General features: G+C 36.5%; 1 protein-coding gene across 1 annotated transcript in view; it reads left to right on the top strand.

Annotated features, from left to right (window-relative positions):
• Window positions 1–21042, top strand: part of LOC104552659 (mucin-5AC) — a 43819-nt gene that overhangs the window by 2876 nt on the left and 19901 nt on the right. The window contains exons 3-29 of the mRNA XM_061999689.1: window positions 211–276; window positions 671–932; window positions 1339–1453; window positions 2067–2157; window positions 2976–3082; window positions 3294–3510; window positions 4451–4576; window positions 5033–5150; window positions 5964–6102; window positions 7131–7241; window positions 7754–7823; window positions 8625–8762; window positions 8849–9013; window positions 9371–9465; window positions 10122–10248; window positions 10979–11234; window positions 12271–12323; window positions 12713–12813; window positions 13635–13786; window positions 14244–14382; window positions 14478–14591; window positions 15107–15286; window positions 16371–16610; window positions 17310–17466; window positions 17725–17853; window positions 18218–18344; window positions 19059–19102. Coding sequence (XP_061855673.1) covers window positions 211–276; window positions 671–932; window positions 1339–1453; window positions 2067–2157; window positions 2976–3082; window positions 3294–3510; window positions 4451–4576; window positions 5033–5150; window positions 5964–6102; window positions 7131–7241; window positions 7754–7823; window positions 8625–8762; window positions 8849–9013; window positions 9371–9465; window positions 10122–10248; window positions 10979–11234; window positions 12271–12323; window positions 12713–12813; window positions 13635–13786; window positions 14244–14382; window positions 14478–14591; window positions 15107–15286; window positions 16371–16610; window positions 17310–17466; window positions 17725–17853; window positions 18218–18344; window positions 19059–19102 — 3639 coding nt within the window. The remainder of the gene's footprint in view (window positions 1–210; window positions 277–670; window positions 933–1338; window positions 1454–2066; window positions 2158–2975; window positions 3083–3293; window positions 3511–4450; window positions 4577–5032; window positions 5151–5963; window positions 6103–7130; window positions 7242–7753; window positions 7824–8624; window positions 8763–8848; window positions 9014–9370; window positions 9466–10121; window positions 10249–10978; window positions 11235–12270; window positions 12324–12712; window positions 12814–13634; window positions 13787–14243; window positions 14383–14477; window positions 14592–15106; window positions 15287–16370; window positions 16611–17309; window positions 17467–17724; window positions 17854–18217; window positions 18345–19058; window positions 19103–21042) is intronic.

The following is a 21042-nucleotide window of genomic DNA, read 5'->3' as shown; positions in this document are numbered from 1 at the left end:
TCTTACGATATAACTACCTTGATACTCAGTTTTAGTACACACTTTTAACCTGATCCATAACCTGTGTAAAACAAAGGTAAAACAAAGCAGGCTTAACATGGGCTTCACTGGATCTGGCATATTAATTTTCTAGTTATTTCTAGGTCAATTTTAGGGGCAAATTTCAACATGGCTACACTAGTTTTTGTTTTCTTTCCTACTTTTCCCTAGTTTCTGCTACAGTTCAAACTAAAGTGAACATCATCCCGCCAATGCTGACAAATCCAGTAATAATACGTAAGTAAAGAAAATAATATGTATTCAAAAAGTTTTCAATTTTAGGGCATGTAGCCAAAGGAATCTAATACAAGAAGGGAATCACACTGGTCAAAGAAGTCATGGATTATTAACAGACAAAGATTGATTCAAAAACATAATATTGAATTCTATTTTAGCTGAAATATGGACAACTAATAAAGCTCTAGCTGAACTTATCTATAACCATTTTAGAGTTATATGAGTGACGAATGAATACAGTTTTATAATGGATAGATGGACAGGAAATAACAAATGGAAGTAGGCAGACAAAAACTACTCAATGAAAAAAAAAAGACTTGGACAAGTTGATTTTCACCAGCTTGAGGCTGGGAAATTTAAGTCATTTTTTCTAATAACTAGTTTTAATTCACAGCTTCCAATCCTGCTCACAATGGCCGTGTGTGCAGCACATGGGGCAACTTCCACTTCAAGACCTTTGATGGAGACATATACTTCTTCCCTGGGCTCTGTAATTATGTTTTTGCATCCCACTGCAACACTCCCTATGAGGATTTCAACATCCAGATTAGGCGCATAGTGGTGGAAAAGGCTCCAACAATCAACCAGATCACCATGAAACTTGAAGGTGTAGCTGCTGAACTAACAAAGAGTATTGTCACCATCAACAGCAATGAGTAAGTTTACTCATGCATTTGTTTGATAACCACAGTCTTTTTTTCAAGTTTGCCAAATCCTTAGGTGCACTTAGGAGGAAAAATATTCTTTCACAAATCTGAGAGTTTTACCATAAATAATGATTTAGTTACTATTAATTCCTTTCACACTAAATCAACTCTTCCATTAAAGATTATCTAAAAAGAACTATTTGGGTGAAAAGTCCTGGGAAGTTGGATCTAAATTCAGATCCATACTTGATAGTGCTGGACCATCTTATTTATTTAGTCACTTTTCTTTCCACACAACTGCATTACTCTACAATCTCCACAGATGCTGGATATCACAAACTGCTTTTTGTTTTCTCTTTATCAAATATCTGAATCAGAAAATACCTAGCATTTTTTTTTTCTGCCTTTTTTCCAGAGTTCAACTGCCATACAGCCAATCTGGAATTACGATAGAGAAAAGTAGCATTTACATGAAAGTTGTCAGCAAAATGGGTATTACGTTAATGTGGAACAAAGATGACAGTATTCTGGTAAGAACTGCTCCTGGATTTTCCCTACATCTTCAAGGATCAGGTCTAATCTTTTATTAGACCAGTCTCTTCCTATTCAGGGGTTTATTATTGTCTTCTCATACCATTGTACAACGCTTTCTTAATAAAGATGGGTTTGCCTGTTTGCATACACACAGTCCTAGAGACAATGACATGGATTTACATCTAGTGGACAGCAGTCTTCTGCTTAAAATAGGGTGAAAAATAACTTTCAATATATCATTAACATATCGGCATTGCTCCAGTTCCTACTTACCCCTTCAAATATAATTTTCTAGTAGAAATTCACTCTCTTAAGACTGCATTATTGCTATGGATTTGATTTTCTTTCCAAAGAATGGAGAAATATAGGTTAAGAGTAATATATATATTACAGTGAAAACCTTAGTTCTCATCAATATCTTTGTCTCTGCATCATAAATCAATTCAGCTCTTTATTCTATTTCCCACGTCTGAATTAGATTGCTAAAAGCAACTGCAGAGATGTGTAGAAAAATACTTAGATACATTAGCTGCAGATGCTTTCAGTGGTGCTGAATATATTTTAGAATATTTATACTAACTTCTCTCAAATTACTGTCCATCATTTTAGCTGGAATTGAATGAGAAATATGCCAATCAGACCTGTGGACTTTGTGGGGACTTCAATGGCTTACCAATTTACAATGAGTTCTATTCAAACAGTAAGTTTTTGCATAATAAAAATTGGTTTCTGGACCTTCAACATGGGTTTTTTTTGGTATTCTTTCACATCATCAGCATTCCTCTTTCCTGTTGAACGATTTACCCAGAACATATGATTCAATCTCTTGAAAAATAGTAATAGTACAGAGATCAGATAATGTGATTTTAATACTTTTAAGTATAAAATCAGTACTGATGCTAACAACTATTGTATGTCACAGTTTTATTTACCTAATTGGCTAACCACATAGAGATGAGTCAGATTTTCATAATTACAGAAATAATTATAGAAATATATTCAATAAAACAAAAAGACAATTGTAACATCTAGTCAGTACATTTACTGTTTCAATTATATTAAAATGGGTATAGCCATATTTTCCTGATGAATTGCATAATTTTTTTTTAAGATCTTATCTTCATCATTCCCTCTGTTCCCACACTGAGCTTTTCCCTAAACAATCTCTTGCCCATGTCCAACTCCCTGTGTCGATACTTTTCTCTCTTCCCTGCTTTGGCTCAATGTAATCTGAAAATAGTTTGCTATTTTTCTGGAAAAAAAGAAAATCCTAGTTTACATTTAGATATAATAGGCTGAGAATTGATTTCTAACATTTACGTTTTCCAGGGTGCTATGCAAGGTAAACAGAGATGGTGAGGTGGTGCTTCCTTTGGAAGATGTGATGATCAAATCTAAAGACTTAAAGCAACTAGCTGCCTTGGCCAATCTTGAGCAGAATTCTTGAGAGGAGAAAAAGATAATAGGTAGTTGCATTGAACAAGAAACCCCAAATTTCATTATTATTCTTTTGTACAGATATTAAGATGACAGCCTTGCAGTTTGGAAATTTGCAGAAAATGGATGGACCAACAGAACAATGTGAAGACTACACATCTACCCTGCCAGATAATTGCACTGGTAATGTGGTAAGGATCTTTTGACAATTCTCTTATTTTTCTGTCAGATTTATCTGTACCCTTCTATGGCTTCAAATGGGTCAAGAGAAAAAGCCCTTGGGCAATAGCATCTTGAAGAAGGATATAAGATTCTATTAAAAAAATAATTATACAACGTAACAACAGAAACAAAAATATTTACTATTTTTTGGAAGTAATTTGGATTTTTTCTCCCGAGGATGACATATGCCAGGAAACACTGACCAGCTCTGCATTTGCAGAGTGCAATGACCTAGTTGATGTTAGAGAGTACATTATGGCTTGCCAAGATGATTTGTGCCTCTCTGAAGAGTCTGAAAACGCTTCCTGTATCTGTGACACTATTGCTGAATACTCCCGGCAATGTGCTCATGCTGGTGGGCAGCCTCTGAACTGGAGAACCTCAAAACTGTGCCGTAAGTTTCACTGGGGATAACCTTACTCTATGCTCAGTAATTAACAAACATCAAGCTCTCAAACGGTGCTGAGAATGCATAAAAAAATACAAGCTATTCCAGAATGTATTCTCCAGAGGGTTCTGGTGTACAAATTCCAGCATGAAGACTTCAGCAAAGGAGATAAGGGTTTGAAGGCAAACTGTATTAAACACTATCAAACACTTACATGACTCCTCTAATTGAGAGTCAAAGTTTTACTTTATTTGAGAATGTAAATGAAGTAAATAAAAAGAAAGAAGGAGAAAGAATTAGAGGTACTTACTTGCTTGTACTCCTGTTTCTCTCCTTTTCTCACAGTGGCTACAGAATTTTTTTATATTAACTGATCAGGTCTACACGGGTGTTTGACTGGTCAAGAACTTATTTATCTCCTCTTGCTTAGTACTGAAGAGATTGTACTGTAATCTTTATAGAGACTTCTGCTGAATTAAACACATACTAGTTTATGAAGTGTAGCTGTTGAAATTACCACCAGCATTTACTTCAAAGCAAAAGCCCTTGAGGTTCTATTTGCCATTCTGATGGTATCCGAAAAAGGAAAATTAAGATTTAAGAATTTAAATCTTGCATTTCACTAGTCATACAGGTATTCACAAGAAGTGTGTCTTCAGTGGAAACACAGGCCTTGCTGACTTTGTGGAGTCATTATCTTGCTGTCCCCAGAAATCCAGTCACTGAGTCAGTTCAGCACCAGATAGTCATGGAAAGTACATCTCAGCTGCAAAATACAGATCTAGGTGACTAAATTTGCAGCTTTTGAGAGCTGACAGTCAATCTGCAGTTTAGGGTGGTTTCCTGTCTAGCTGAAAAACTTAAATGAATATAAATATTTTCATATCCAGTGAACTACAAATACTTTTGACTAAAAATAAAAATCTCTCCTCCTTTAAAATTTCAGCCAAGACGTGTCCTTACAACATGCAGTATGAGGAGTGCGGCTCTCCCTGTGCCGACACGTGCACCAATCCAGAACGATCTCAGTTTTGTGAAGAACACTGTATGGACGGTTGTTTCTGTCCCCCAGGCAAGTTCTTTCATACTCATGTCTCTGATTTCAAAGAATAGCATCTTATCTGTAGGATTTGGGCAGGTTCATGGGGCCTAAGTCCCCTATGATTGCATTTTTCACAGCTGCAAGTGACAAGTATTTGTCACATCTCAGCTGAGAAGAGATATCTGAATCAACTACCAATACATATGTAATATTCAGAAAGCAGGAAAGCAAACAGTTCAAGACCCGTCTCTCATCAAGCCACCTGTGCTACAGTAAGCCTCTCTTTCAAAACAGGTAGAACTTAGGAATACTAAGCTTGCATTGTTCACTATGCAAACAGGCATAGTCCCGTTGTCCTCAGCAGATGTGTGTTCATTCAAAGCAGCTGCAGATCTGTCTCTAAGACAATATTTAGGATTTATAACACACAAAAATAGTGTATAGGAAATGCCTTTTTAATTGGTTTTGTCTTTTTAAAAAATTTAGGGACTGTATTTGATGACATCAATAATTCTGGCTGCATTCCCAGTCAGCAGTGCTCCTGTGTTTACAATGCCCAAACCTACACTACAGGAACTGCTTTTGCAGACGAGTGCCGTTCTTGGTAACCTTTATTACTTTTCTAACTTACCATTTCCTCTCCTATATTTAATGACTTTAATGATTTATTATATGCAATTGCATCACTGGTAATTGATATGTGTATTTAGCTGACCACTACGGTTCCCAAATATCCCTAAAGAATGCTCTTTGTTTTATTTAGCAACAGCCTGTACTAGGTTTGCGCTGTAACTCGAGGTGATCAAAGAAAGGATTTATGATGTTTAGATTTCTCACCAGTCAATTAAAATTCTTCCTCTTTCTTTATTTTGTTCAAACATTTAGACTTCTCTAAGGGGAATGATGTGGCAGTCATAAATGTATTTGCAAATATTTAATTTCTCTGGAAAAAAGCAAGAAATGACACAATACAACCTCGATTTCACAATTATTAGTCCTGCACCTGTGCACTACAACATCACCTTAGAAAGTAGACATGCTTTGAATCAGGAAGAGATGGGAAACTACATTTCTGTTAGTTTCTGGTACATTCATATAACAAAACAGGAGAGATTTTAATTTGTCATCATGCTTTTAGTTGTCTGAAAAAAACCAAGCAATTACTCATCCAATCCCTGTTGCTGAAGCATTCATCTCCAGCAAAAACAAATAAGCAAAGCAAATGGATGCCAGAGTAATTTCTTTTAATGCTTTGCATCACATGTTCACAATGTTTTGGAAAGTCTTAAACCTGTGTGTCAAACTATAGGTTGAGGGGAAAAACAGTAGCAAAATAATTGAATCTAACATCGCTGTAATTCCTTTTATTCTGCACCACTGACACTGATTTCAGCTAACTTCTCTCACTCTTTTCCAGTACCTGTACTGGAGGCAAGTGGAGTTGCCAAGACACCTCGTGCCCAGGAACATGTTCAGTAGTGGGGGGTTCACACATTTCCACATATGATAAAAAAAACTACGATCACCATGGAGACTGCACTTACGTCCTGTCTAAGGTGGGAATCAGATATTACTGGGTCATAAAATCTTAAGGCATTTCTAGAAAGAAAAGGTGATCTCAATCAACACTTTTGAAACTTACCTCTTGTTATACAGATGTTAAATTGCCTCTCAGCGAGATTTTTACTAGAACATATGCTGCCATTCAGATAACAATCATCAGTTAAGCAGCATGATGTCATGTAGCTGTGCTTACTGAGGAATCTCCAGTTCTGTGATGTAAAAATTTCTGAAGAGCGCTGCTGTTTTTAAGAACTTCTTCATACTACATTTTTCAGTCGATTACTCCAGCTTTCTTAATGAGTCACATAATTTTTGCCATGTTACTGCATTATATGGTATTGGGCCAAATGGCATAAGTCTGAAAAATTACACTAACTCTTCTGAAAAAAATATAACAACAATTTAAATTTATAAGACTGACATTTTTATTTCATTTCCAGGAAGTTCAAATACAGAAAATCAGATCAAGTCAATCGATGCAGCTCATTTGGGTTTTGAACACTTAAAAACATTTAAAAACAAGTAAAAATTAATAGGAAAAAAAGTTAATTATAATAAAAACATTTAATTATGGTAACGTGAAAGTGAAATGCTTTGATCTGTTAAGGCCTCTTTCTTCTTTAATTTCCTTTTCCCCATCTACACAATTTAAATTAAAAAAAAATCAGTATATTACTGTTCTTCTGAAAAATGTTTTATCTGAATATATTCTCTAGCACTGATATGAGCTACAGGAAGGTGATATTGTAAAAATGAATCAAACATTAGAAGAAGGCATGAATAAAAACACTAAATAGGGGTATCATCAATAGAATGCAAAACCAGATTCTAATTCTGTCATGGTTCCTAATGATTACAAAAGGCAAAATTGAATCTTAGGCCAAAGAAGGCCTGAAAGTTGGGAAAGTCTGTATCTTCTCCAGAAACAGAAATAGTTTTTCAGAGTTGAGAGAAAATGTTACGGGCAAAGCTTCTGTAGTTAGCCTTTCATTAAATAATCGCTGGCTTTCTTTTTTTTCAGGACTGTGAAGATGAAACATTCACCATCCTGGCAGAACTGCGCAAATGTGGCGTAACAGACAGTGAGACGTGCTTAAAGACAGTGACCGTCAGCGTGAATAAAGGACAAACTGTAAGAGTGCAAAATAAGCATGGGAAAGAATGACTACAAATGTGGGGAGCAAAGCAGCTAAGCCTTAATCAGTCAGGAAACTGCATTTCTCTCTCAATTGGTCAGCATATGTCATAAGTACATACGATTTTTAATCAAGGAAAAAAAAAGATCAGCCATAAATTAGGCTTTGTGGAAGCTGATTAAGAATAACATTGTTCCCACAAAGCAGAAAAAAGCTATTTTCTCTGCCAATTGGATGAAAAAAATTGAGCTTTTAGGTTAGAAGGTACAACAGTAAGGGATGTAATTCATCACAAAGATGTATTCAAAGAAACAAAGCTGAGGTAATTCCCTAAGGAGCTAAGTCTTTAAAAAGAATTGGTTTATGGCAGGGAAAATTAGTGAGGTATAAATGGAAAGAAGTGGTAAAATCACAAAAAACTTTTTATTTAATACATTTTAAATTTAAAAAAATGGAGTAACTATGGTTATCTTTCACTCAGTTGCCTCTTACTCCTCTTCCTTACCAGCTCATCGAGGTCAAACCTGATGGTAGTGTGCTTGTAAACACGATCTATACCCAGCTGCCCATCTCAGCAGGTATTTTTTTCTTTAATAGTCCATGATTAATAAGCTCACAACTTCAAATCCACAACTGCTTCTTTTCTTAGACTATGGAAGATAAAGGGACTGTGAATTGTTCTGAACCTGGCTTTCTTTGGGATACTTCCTGAGTCATACAAATGCTTCTGAAGTAGAAGGGAAAGTTTGGTGTCAAAGAAATGGAAGACAGTAGAAGCATAGGCAAGAGTTCAAACAGAAGCAAATAGCACTTACGCTCTCCTGATTTGATCACTCTCAGATTTATTTCCTTCTCACTGCCCAAAATTGAACACAGAAGACATCTGTTTATCTCTTCTACTGTTTTGTTTTGTTTTTTTTTTTTAAACTTAGCAGATGTGCTCACACTTCCTTAGTCAGAAATTTTATTTTTGCTCAGTCTCAATAACTAATGATTCTATGCAATATCTCTGACCTCCAGATCTGCTTATTTTCCCTCTCCAATGTATGCTGTATAAGCTTAGAAACAAAAATAGAAGTACACTTTTTAATGCCCACTGCTTGTAGAGCTTTTCCTTCTTATTATCTGGGAAGAAGTAATCTCCAACTCCTTCATGTTGAGACAGTAAGTAAAGTTAACAACTTGAGAGGTACAAGCAATTCTGAACTGTAAATCTGGGTATATCTTTCTGATTCATTTTCATAAAGATTGGCTTTATTTCACCTCAGAGTTTGCAACATTGCAACAATTGTGATAGAAATTCAAGAAAAGTATAATGATGCCATGTTTCCAGCATTTTATCTCATCCAGAATGTGATCATTCTGTTTTTCATCTGCAGCTAATGTCACGGCTTTCAGACCTTCATCATTCTTCATCATTATGCAAACAACCTTTGGTGTTCACCTTGAAATCCAAATAATCCCAATCATGCAAGTGTTTGTGCGACTGGATCCTATTTTCAAAGATCAGACCTGTGGTAAGTGAATGAAGTATAAGAACATCTTGCTCATTGTCTTTTTGCCTAGTACATGCAGTATAAACTTTCCACTTGCTTTTCAACAGGTCTGTGTGGAAATTTCAACAATATCCAAACTGATGACTTCAAGGTCATAAGTGGAATAACTGAAGGAACAGCAGCAGCATTTGCTAATACATGGAAAACTCAGGCTTCATGCCCTAATATCCAGCAAAGTTTTGAGAACCCTTGTGCACTCAGCATTGCTAATGGTACGTGCTTCTTAATTGTTTTTCTCGGGTTTTTTTTTTGCTTATCCCTAAGGAAAACGCATCTATTTGAAAGCAAAGACATATATACTTGGTAAAAGCATACAACTGAGATTAGAAACAAATATTCAAAAAGAAAGCACTAGGAATAAGTAACAAAGTAAAGGAAAGATCATGGAAACATAAGTGAAGGAAACTGTGTGATCATTGAAGACAAAGAGAATATATAAGTGACAACTTGGTGTCAGAGTGTATTGCAGGAGTGTGTTTGGAAAGCTTTTATTAATCCCCGACAGGGATACTCCTTTGTGGCTAATGAAACACAAAGAGTAACTTTCATTTGCATTGTTCTCTTCACAGAGAAATATGCTCAGCATTGGTGTGGACTACTAACCGACAACAAAGGACCTTTTGCTGATTGTCACTATGCAGTGAATCCTGCTGTTTACCACACGGTACTTTGTTAGACTCTATCTCCCTTTAGAAACAATAGAAATAGGATAATTACAAACAGATATCAGAAAAGGACTGTTCCATGTCTCTTGTCTCACACAATGCCTGTATTTTCATTTCTATACTGCAGTATTTCCTCCTTTCAACATCTTTCTGTTATGACACTACCTTATTTCAGTTGTGAGTCTTGGCTTCAAGACCTTGACTTGCTTGCAAGCAAAAAGGCAGTTGGATGGATATATACATACAGTAGAAAGCATATATAAACACATGTCAAATGCTTGTTTGAAGATCAGGGAATTGTTGTCTCATCAGCCTCAGATCTTGTTAATAACTACTTGGCACAGAAAGACCATTAGCTATTATGATCATTCTGCTATCAACATGCCACCAAACTTCCTGCTCACTGTGAATCATCCAGGTATAGCCAATGATGAAATGACATATCTAGACTGGGTACTGTTAAGAAACCTTTGAATGCAGCGTATTTGTAAATATGGTTGAGAGGAACATGAAGTTGTTGAATGTATATAAGACTTTAAAACCAGTATTTCCCAACAATAACTGCAGACATCATCTGAATTAGTGCATTAAGACCAGGAATTTGTAGATTGACAATATTACAGTGCTGAGACTTTATTTCTCCCTGCATCCTTAGAACTGCATGTTTGACACATGTAACTGTCAAAACAGTGAGGACTGTCTGTGTGCAGCCCTGTCTTCCTATGTGAGAGCTTGTGCTGCAAAAGGAATCCAGCTGCATGGATGGAGGGCTGATGTCTGCAGTAAGTACTCTTAATTATCCCCTTTCCTAAGAGCATACATCAATAAAAACTTCTGATCAGATATTATTTTATAACGATTTCTAGACAAATGTAGGAAGTATTGAGGAAGCAATTTTGTTGAGTGCACTCCTCGAAGTAATTCTCTGCTGTTCCCCGAGGATCAGTCCATTGCTAGGAAAAGTGAATATATGGAATACACAGTTTGCTTAGGAAATCGACTGCTGTTATGGAAGAGCCTGCACCTGTTTGTGTGCAACTTTGAGTTTCACTACAGTTATATGTATTGCAAGTTATTGTAGAGAAAATGTGACAATAACAATAATACTAACCAGAACACTTTCAAACAAAAGGTTTCCAAAGCTTTATCCTGGGTTTCACTGATCCAGTACGTCTGTTTTCAGCACACCCAGACACATTCAGTCTTGTACTTCAAAAGGTTTAGAAGTCTAGGCAATGAATGGCATTGCCAAATGGAAGTTTCTTGAAGAAATTTCACATTAAAAAGTATTTTCTTCTTTGCATACATCATTTACTCCACATGTGCTGTAGTTTTTGAGGTCTGACTCTGGAAGTATTAAGAAATATATTTACATGAAAGATGCAACAAAAGCAGAAGTGTACAGTATTATTTACATCTTATTTCTACTGCCTACAGTTCCTTTTTTTTTTTTTTTCCCACCAGAAACTACCATTTGGAATTAACAAACCTATTCTATTTCCCTCTTTCAAGCAAAATATACTACCTCATGTCCCACATCCCTAAGCTACAGCTATACCATCTCTTCCTGCCAACCCACTTGTCGGTCTCTGAGTGAGCCTGATGTCACATGCAACATTAAGTTTGTCCCAGTTGATGGTTGCACCTGCATAAATGGAACCTACATGGATGACAGTGGCAAATGTGTGCCTGCAAATGAATGCCCCTGCTACTACAGAGGATCTCCCATTCCATTTGGAGAAGCTGTCCATGAAAATGGAGTTGTATGGTAAGTGAATCTTTTGTAAACACTCAAGCAATAGTGTATATATTTTATCATTAAAATCTGATACATTTAAAATTATCTTACCCTGCCTCGCCTTAATTTCAAAACAATGCTCTCTCAATTATTTAAACTTCATTTTCAACTTTTAAGAATGGTATATATTCCCCCGAGCTGGGAGACAGGGATGGGGAACAGAACAAACTTGTAATTCAAGGGAAAACCGTGACCTCCTACACCACTTAGACATACAGAAGTCTCAGCCCAGATGGGATCTTCCCAAGGGTACTGAGGGAAGTGTTCCCTAAGACAATTTCCATCATTTACCAGCAGTCCTGGCTCACTGGGGAAAGCCCAGGGAACTGGAGATTAGCAAATGTGACGCCTGTCTACAAAAAAGGCCAGAAGGAAGATCCAGGGAACTACAGGCCTTCCAGCCTGAACTCGGTGCTGGGGAATGTTATGAAGATGATCATCCTGAGTGGCAGCAGGCAGAATATACAGACAACCAGCTGATGAGGTCCAGTCACCATGGGTTTATGAAATGGTGGAGTCATTATCCCTGGAGATATTTAAATGAAATGTAGCTGTGGTGCTGAGGGACATGGTTTAGTGGTACATGTGGCAGTACTGGGGTAATGGTTGGGCTTGGTGATCTTAAGAATCTTTTCCAACATACATGATTCTATGATATTTCCAGATTCAGAGAGCAATTATATTTAGGTGCATTTTTTCTTTAATTCCATGATTTTTCAAGCCTGAAACTATGGCAATACCAGCAAGAAGGGATCTTATGGGAAAGTAAATAAGAAGCCAAGACATATACTCATTTCAACCTATGATTTTACCTCTTAAGCAATAATGCATATCATATGAAAGCAGCACTACTAGTGGTACTAAGGGAAATTCTTTTCGGAGACTGCAAAAGAGCATTCTGGAATTTCTTTGAAAATTCTGAAACCTGACAAGAGAAAAGTAGCTCTCAATCTCAACACAAGGTTAGAGAGGAAAAAGAAAATAAGAAGTTTTCCATCTCTTACAGCACTTGCAGTCAAGGAAGACTGAATTGCATTGGAGGATCCAATTCAAATCCAGGTAAAAAAAAACCTCTTTCATTTACCTTTTTCTCTGTGACAGGTTTTAGACAGAAACAGGTGATAGCATTGATTTTTCTTAATGGATTTTTAAATAACAGAAGGATTTGTCATGTAGTGATCATGCAACAGTTATCATAATAGGCAGCAGTGAATCTATATTAATGATAAGACCTCTTTTTCATAAAGACTTTTTTAAAATTCTTTGGGGTTTTTTTCTGGGAATTAAATGCACTGAAACAAATCTATTAAGAAAATTGAATAGAGACAGTAATCTTTACTAACTGAAATATGCAATTTTCAAAGAATTTCCAAATGGTTTTAATGGCTACGGTTATGGGATCAACCCTATGCCATTCCTTACTGCTCTCACTTCTTTTCTTCCCTTAGACTGTGAATCTCCCATGGTCTACTTTGACTGCAGAAACACCACTGCAGGAACAATTGGAGCAGAATGTCAAAAAAGTTGCCAGACTCTGGATATGCAGTGTGTAAGTATGTCAGGGGTGGATGAAATGGTACTTCCATGGTACCATTGGAAGCACCAATTGGCAATGGTAGCACCATTGTCTTGGTGCTAAATTCATCTATCTGCGCCCACTCCAAATCTACAACACAGATACTTTGTTTAGACAAAAGCCTAAAGCCAGGTTGCAAAGCATTAACAATGTGACCCTTAAACCAAAATGTAATAAAGTAATATCCAATTTAATTACTAACATTAGTTTGCTTCAGCTGCAGATAACTGCAATTAGTAGTGAAACCAGCCAAGGCTCTGCCACACATTTTCCTTCTTTAGGAGAAAATTACTGGTTATAATACTGGCTAGGAAAAATTATTCTTTCTCATACCACGATGCAATTGTGAACTTCTTGCACATCTGCTTATAGTACTCCACCTAGGTGAACAGTAGCCACATGCCATTTTGCAAATAAGTATCATATGAGATAAACATATTCCAACATAACTCAGACAAATAACAACAAAAAACTCTGCTTATTTTCTTTTTAAAACTCCACTAAATCACAAATCACTTCAAAGTGCAAGGCTTCCTCAGTTAACACAGAGAAAGACTTTAGATTCAATGCATTTCAGGTTTCACAGACTCCAGAAGGACTGACATACGTTAAAAACATTATCTTTAATGGATTCATATTCTATTAAATCAATGGCTAACAACTTCCTTTTTGTTCCATGGTCCTATAAGTACTTCATAGTTCTCTCCCAAGAAGGCCTTATAAAGACATGTTATGAAAACGTAATATTGTGATTATTTAATTCTGAAATTATGTTGGCCTCTTGACTTTTTCAGTATAGCACACAATGTACATCTGGCTGTGTGTGCCCGTCTGGGCTTGTGTTAGATGGGAATGGTGGTTGTATTCCTGAAGAAGAGTGTCCATGTATTCACAACGAAGCTATGTATGAGCCCGGCGCAAAGATCAATGTGGACTGTAACACCTGGTAAATATTTGCACAGAAGTAGCATTCCTTATTGCATCACTTGCTTCTCCAAAGATCTTAAATAGTAGAGCAATGAAGAAAGACTTAGACTGCACATTTCATCAACTGATGATGTTTTAGTTTTGGATTAAACAGTATGAGCAGGTTTCCTTCTGATGCAGGCATACAGCCAATACACAGAATGGGAGGAAATCTTTAGGATCAGTGTTGATTAAGTATCTTATTTTGCAGTTAGTACATTCAGAGTAGCAGATCAGAACTTTAATTTTTTACAGGAGAAATGTAAAAGACTGTTTTATCTCCAGGATCAATCTAACATTTACCAGTTATAAGAAATATGGTAACTGTTACTGAGTTGATACCATATTAGATGCCAAACAAATACTGGGTTGTTGGGATATGTCTGCACAGAACACCAAGTTGTTTAACTATAAAAATATTTTATTATCATTCCTAGTGTATGCAAGAATAGAAAGTGGGAATGCACCAAAGATCAATGTCTGGGCACTTGTGCTGTTTATGGAGACGGTCATTATAATACCTTTGATGACAAAAGGTTCAGCTTCAATGGAAACTGTGAATACACACTAGTCCAGGTACTGATAATTTCCAACAGTTGATGAGATGCTTACTGTTAACCTTGACCATGTCTACAAAAATAACATATTTTTAAATGTTGTTCTCTACCCAGGACCACTGTGGGAATAGTGGCACAACCAATGGGACCTTCAGGGTTATCACTGAAAATATTCCCTGTGGGAACACGGGGACAACTTGCTCAAAATCTATCAAAGTTTTCTTAGAGGTAAGAAGACTTTGCAAGTAGACCACCTTTGTTCTGTGTCTGTTTAGGGCTTAGGAGAAGCCTAGACATCCATTGCTTTGCGGAAAATGGAAAAATATTTTAAAAATCAAATCAACGTGTAAATTAAGCTTAAATCAGATTCAAGTGAAATATTTGCAAGCTTCCCAGCTGTCTTTTCCATTTCCAACACTATCTTATACCACTTTTGGCAAAACTACAGATGTACAGGAAAATTGTCTTTAATAGAAATTTAGTCTATCATGTCAGATTATTTTATTCCCTGCAATGTAGTTCCTCTTGCCAAAACACTATTTTTTCCTATGCAATTTAAAAATATCTTTTTACTGCTTTTCCAGGAACCTGAGATTTAAAACTATATCATTTTGATTTATCACATTTACAGCATCTTCATGATATAAAGTATTTGTAGTACTCTTAAAAGTAGAAAAACATGTTTAAGAGCATAACTGCAGCTATTGAGTTCATTTCTAACTAACCTCTTCTTCCCCTTTCAGAGCTATGAACTGATACTTGGGGAGGAGCATGTCAGTGTCATAAAGAGAGGACAAAATGATGAGCTGCCATACACAGTACGCCATATGGGTTTGTACTTGGTAGTTGAGACCACAAGTGGACTGATCCTCATGTGGGACAAGAAAACCAGCATCTTCATCAAACTTAGTCCTGCTTTTAAGGTGAGAACTAGCAGTTACATGGCAATTTGCAGCACTTGAGTTGGAAAACCACTTTTTTGGACTTTGTTAAAATGTTAAAATTACTCACTGCACCTTGCTAAAGGCTATCAGACCTTACTAACATTACATATCTACCTATGTAGAAAACAATTGAGTAGTCTTGATCTTGAAAGAAATCCAGTGTTTCTGGTTCTCATTGACACACAAATTGTATTATCATACTTCAAGAACAAGGAAATGAAATACTATGAGTGAAAACTTGTAAAATGCTATCATGTATTTTTTAAGGATGTATTTACACAAGTGATAAGGAAAATGTATTCTTCTTGTCATTTATAAAACCTAAAAACTGTAGTAAACAAGGAACTTGCTATCTAACCGATTACCACAGGGACATATCGATTAGTTATATAAATTAAATATAATTTAAAGCTAGATAATACAAATTTATTTCAGCATCATAGGTTGTTCTGTGTTCTCACCCATTGGCACTTTAGAAAAATTGTAGTAATATGGAAAGTATTGACCTTAGATTCACAGAGAAAGCACAGTATCTGTTGTAGTCTATTACAGTTTTACAGATCTATAACTTTTCAATGAGGGGTATTTTGGATGTGCAAGGAAAACATCATTCCTTTTATACCTATGAGCAGTCAATACAGTAAAGACTCAATGAGTAGTCTATGTGGCTAGACTGCTAATTTTTATGACAGTTTTGTAAAGCTGTTTTTCATATGTATATCTATTGTATAAAACAGCTTTAAAAAGCTTACTCAGCTAAATGTGACTCCTCATTTCCTGGTTAAAAACACACATCAAAGACAGAGGGTTACAATGATGAAGATGGTTTTATTGCTTAGATTTAAAAGTATACTTTTCAGAAGAAAAGTCAAGAATCATATCCTTATAGTCTAAGTGGTCATGTTCTGTTACTTAGGAAACAGAGGGTGAAGATGTTTAGCAATGTTGGAATAGAATGGCACCATTCTAAGAAATATTCTAAGAAATATTATAATATTTCCAATATTATTTCAGTCTCTGATGTTGTATCAAGTCTTATTATTTTATTTACTTCCTTTTTCAGGGGCAGATCTGTGGCCTCTGTGGAAATTATGATGGCAATGGCGTCAATGATTTTACTACAAGGAGTCAGTCTGTCGTAGAGAATGTCCTAGAGTTTGGAAACAGCTGGAAAGTATCCTCTACATGTCCTGATGCTTCCAGTATAAAGGACACATGTTCTACCAACCCTTATCGAAAGTCCTGGTCAGAGAAACAGTGCAGCATCATCAACAGCAACGTCTTTGCTGCCTGTCACTCTCAGGTATTACCAGAAGTTTACTGTGTGAAGACTAGGTCTGTGTATTAATGATGCTGCTATCCTCATACATTTTAACATTCACATCAAACTCACTGGCATGTTTCACACTGAATTGTGTCAAGAAAACTTAAATCTGGATCCCACTGAACAGGACAAATTTATTTAAAAGGACATTTAGTTCAAAGGAAATACTGACCTGTTGCAAAAGAATAACTGCATAATTATTATGTATTTTATTTTAGTGTGGCTTGAACAAAAATTCTCATATACCATGTACAGAATACAAACTCAGTAAAATAATAACATAATCATGAAATATCAGAGTAGCCTTCATCTGACACTAAGTACTTAACAACCAGTGCTCTAGAGTAACTCTGTGTACCCTTCCTATCACCTTAGCTCTTTCCACTGGCTGAGACCCCCATTTTCAAATTTTCTTAGCTGCCTAATAAGGTTTGGGAAAAAGAATCTACTCTTCCACTAGGACACAACTCTGGGTGTCTAAAGATCTGTCAATACGACTTGTATGTATCATCTGCCATCACCTCTGGTGTTTAACAGTGTATATAAACAAAACAAAAAGACATTACCAATGTAGGCCTGCCTTCTGAGATACCATGATTTTAAGAAAATCACTCTACCAAAGCCAAGAACAAATTTAGAAGGCAAGATGTATAATACTGTATTTCTTTTTAATAACAGATTGAACCAGCAAAATATTACCAAGCATGTGTGACAGATGCTTGTGCATGTGACACTGGAGGAGACTGCGATTGCTTTTGTACAGCAGTAGCTGCCTATGCCCAAGCATGTAGTGAAGTTGGTGTCTGCATTGCCTGGAGAACCCCATCAATCTGTCGTGAGTTTTATGTCATCAACACTTCTTCTGAAAGTGTAGTTAGATGTTCAATGCCTTGCCAATGACCTTGAATGCACACTCTGGATATCTTGCTGTGTAGACTTTTCATAGTGAGCTGATTTGATGGTCACATAATTTCACATATTAATTCATGGTTTTCAAGATTGTTCAAGCAGCACTGCAGGGATGTGATGAACAGATATGAGTGAAAAAACGCATTTTTTTCCTAAATATGTCCAAATTTCTGTTGCTCCTTAGCACTCTTCTGCGACTACTACAATCAACAAGGAGAATGTGAATGGCACTACAAGCCTTGTGGAGCCTCCTGTATGAAGACCTGTAGGAACCCAAGTGGAAAATGCCTCCATAACTTGCCAGGTTTAGAAGGTAAAAAGAGTCGCAAGTACCTTTAAGAAAATGGATTTTATTAGATTTTTAATGGTCTTTAAGGGAGTATATTTCCCCCACTGGCTGCTTTTACACCATTCAATTCTTATCAACATCATTGCATCCAAATGAACGGAGGGAGAGCGTGGAAACTGGAGTCAAAAACATCTCCAGGATGAAGTCCATGTAAGTTGGCTCAGCTGATGTTAATACTCTGCATTACTTCCTGGAACTATTGGCAAAGTATTAATAATTATGACTGTTAAAAACAAGACCTGCAAATGCAATCTGCACAAATAAAACTTTTGCTGACTGGTTTTCATTCACCTTTTCTACCTTCTGTATGCACTTTTTCTTCCTTCAGGCTGCTACCCCAGCTGCCCACCAGACAAGCCATATTTTCATGAAGATAAGATGAAGTGCGTTAGCTTCTGTGACTGTTATGATAGTGAAGATGGGAAGATATATAGACCGGAAGAATGTGAAATATGGTAAGAGTTAGCATTCCAACCTAATCACATACAAGAGGGAACGATTGAAACTGTGGTGGAAAATTGCATGTTGCTGCTATAGCACAAGACTAGTTTATGCTGCCTGTGGAAAAGCAATGCCTTCTTATCCAATGCCAGCTTTCTTGCTGCATTAGTAGTACATTAGTAGTAAGAAGTCCTTATATGAATTGAAGTTCTGTTAAATTTGTTCCTGATTATGTTGTAAATTCTTGATATAAAGATACACCAAGAAGAGCAAGTCCTTTATGACCAGGCTTTCACTAATTCCCATTTCAATGGCAGGAAAAATACTGCTCCAGAAGTATAGATATCTAATAGAGGTTTACTATCAAGGATTTTATTAGATTCTTACAGTGCTTGTAGTATTTAGTTTCTTTCCCTTTTTAGCCTGTTTTTTAGTGCAAAAACATTACAAATGCAAGGGAAGTCATAAGGAAGAAAGAAAGTCATCCTTAAGACTTTTACCTGTTACTTCACATAATATTTAGCTTCACTTCTATTTATAAGTCTGGGCTTAACATAAAGATCTTGGACAACATTGAGAAAAAAAACCCCAACAATATGAACTCAATACTCAAGGGATAAACAGAAATAAGATGTCCTGTCTTTTGATGGTCCTTTCTAGCAGAAAGATGACTAAAGAAATTACCTCATAATAAAAAAATGTGTGGGTTTTAATGTTTTTTCTTTCAGTGAATGCACATCAGAAGGATTACAGTGCAAGCATGACGATAAAGGTAAGACAGCTAAGAAGAATTATTGAGAAAATTAAATACTGTATATTATCTTTTCACGGATGTCTCACAATAAACTATTACTGAATTATAGCATGCGAATGCATTTATGAAGAGAAAAGCTATAAGTACGGTGAAGTCATCTACAACACCACGGATGGAACTGGATGGTGTTTCAGTGCAACATGTGACATCAATAGAACAATAAGCAGAAGTGTCTTTAAATGTGACATATTTACAACAACTCCGTTTATATTTTCTACAAGTCAGCCCACAACTACTGCTTCAGGTATGCATAAATACTCTTTAAAATAAATGGAAAAGTCACTGGAAAGGACTGAAATCTGCCTGAAAGGGAGGGCCTTTTCATCAGTTAATGGCATATCATTTTACATGAAACTTGTGACTTCTGCTGGAGCCAAAAATTCACGTGGCAACTTCAGTTGCTAATTCCATAATCAACAATGTAGAAATTAGCTGAGCATTTCTTATGAAATTAGTCTCTGCAGCTTCACTGTGATTTTTAGAATGGTAGGGGTTGGAAGGGACCTTTAGAGATCATCTAGTCCAACCCCCCTGCAGACGCAAGGTCACCTAGATCAGGTCGCATAGGAACATGTCCAGGCGGGTCTTGAAGACCTCCAAAGAAGGAGACTCCACAACCCCTCTGGGCAGCCTGTTCCACTGCTCCGTCAATCTCACGGTGAAATAGTTTTATCTCATGTTTAAGTGGAACTTTTTGTGTTCCAGCTTCATCCCATTACCCCTTGTCCTGTTACTATCTACTATAGAAAAGAGGGATGTCCCAACCTCCTGACACCCACCCTTTAGATATTTATAAATGTTAATAAGATGACCCCTCAGTCTCCTCCAAACTAAACAGCCCCACTTCCCGCAGCCTTTCCTCGTATGAAAGACATTCTATACCCTTGATCATCTTGATGGCCCTGCACTGGACTCTCTCCAGCACTTCCCTGTCCCTCTTGAGCTGAGGAGCCCAGAACTGGACACAGGACTCCAGATGAGGCCTCACCAGGGCAGAGTAGATGGGGAGAAGAACCTCCCTTGACCTGCTGGCCACATTCTTCTTGATGCATCCCACGCTGCCATTGGCCTTCTTGGCCACGAGGGCACATTGCTGGCTCATATTTAGTTTATTATCAATCAGGACTCCCAGGTCTTTCTCTGCAGAGCTGCTCTTCAGCTCTGGAATATTAGTCCAGAGCTAATACGGACTATTAGTCCTTGCACTCTGGAAAAATTCCTCATTTCCTTTCAAACAAAATCCACCAGCTCTAGACCAACTTCTGAAAACACAAAAGCCAATTAATATAGTTTTGTAAAATCCTGACCACATTATGAAGATAAGAAACCTAGGAATGCTCAACTTATTTAGAACTATTCTTAGGAACCTCTCCCTATTTGTGTTTCACAACCAAATCAACAGTTTCCTTTTACTGCTGCAGTACACTTTTACATCATTCCTGCAGTTAATCCATAACAGTGACCATGTAATTCTGCGAAATTGTGAAAAATACTTGCACAAAATTATGTAATACTACACCAAGAACAAAACAGTCAACATTAAGTCTCTTTTAGTAACATTTATGTGAAGAAAGTGGTGTATATTCCCCATGGTTGCCTTCAGAATGCTAAGAATATTAAAATAAATCTTATTTTTAAAAGCAGAAAATACTTAATTGATTATAAATTTCATATCTATTGCATATGTGTTAAATATATATTTAATATTTAGAAATATATTTATTATTATATTAGGTCTTAAGTACAAAAGTCATTAACCTGTCAAAATATTCTAAAGCGGTAAAGTGTACCCAAGTACAGAGATAATATCAAGAATAAAATCTTCTCTGACTTAAACTAGAGCAATCATGGGATCACATTATCATATGAATTGACATTTCACAAAAAGGATGTTAGCT

Source organism: Colius striatus, chromosome 7 (assembly GCF_028858725.1).
Source record: "Colius striatus isolate bColStr4 chromosome 7, bColStr4.1.hap1, whole genome shotgun sequence".
NCBI classification, from domain to species: Eukaryota; Metazoa; Chordata; class Aves; order Coliiformes; family Coliidae; genus Colius; species Colius striatus.
This window is presented reverse-complemented; position numbering and strand designations above follow the sequence as displayed.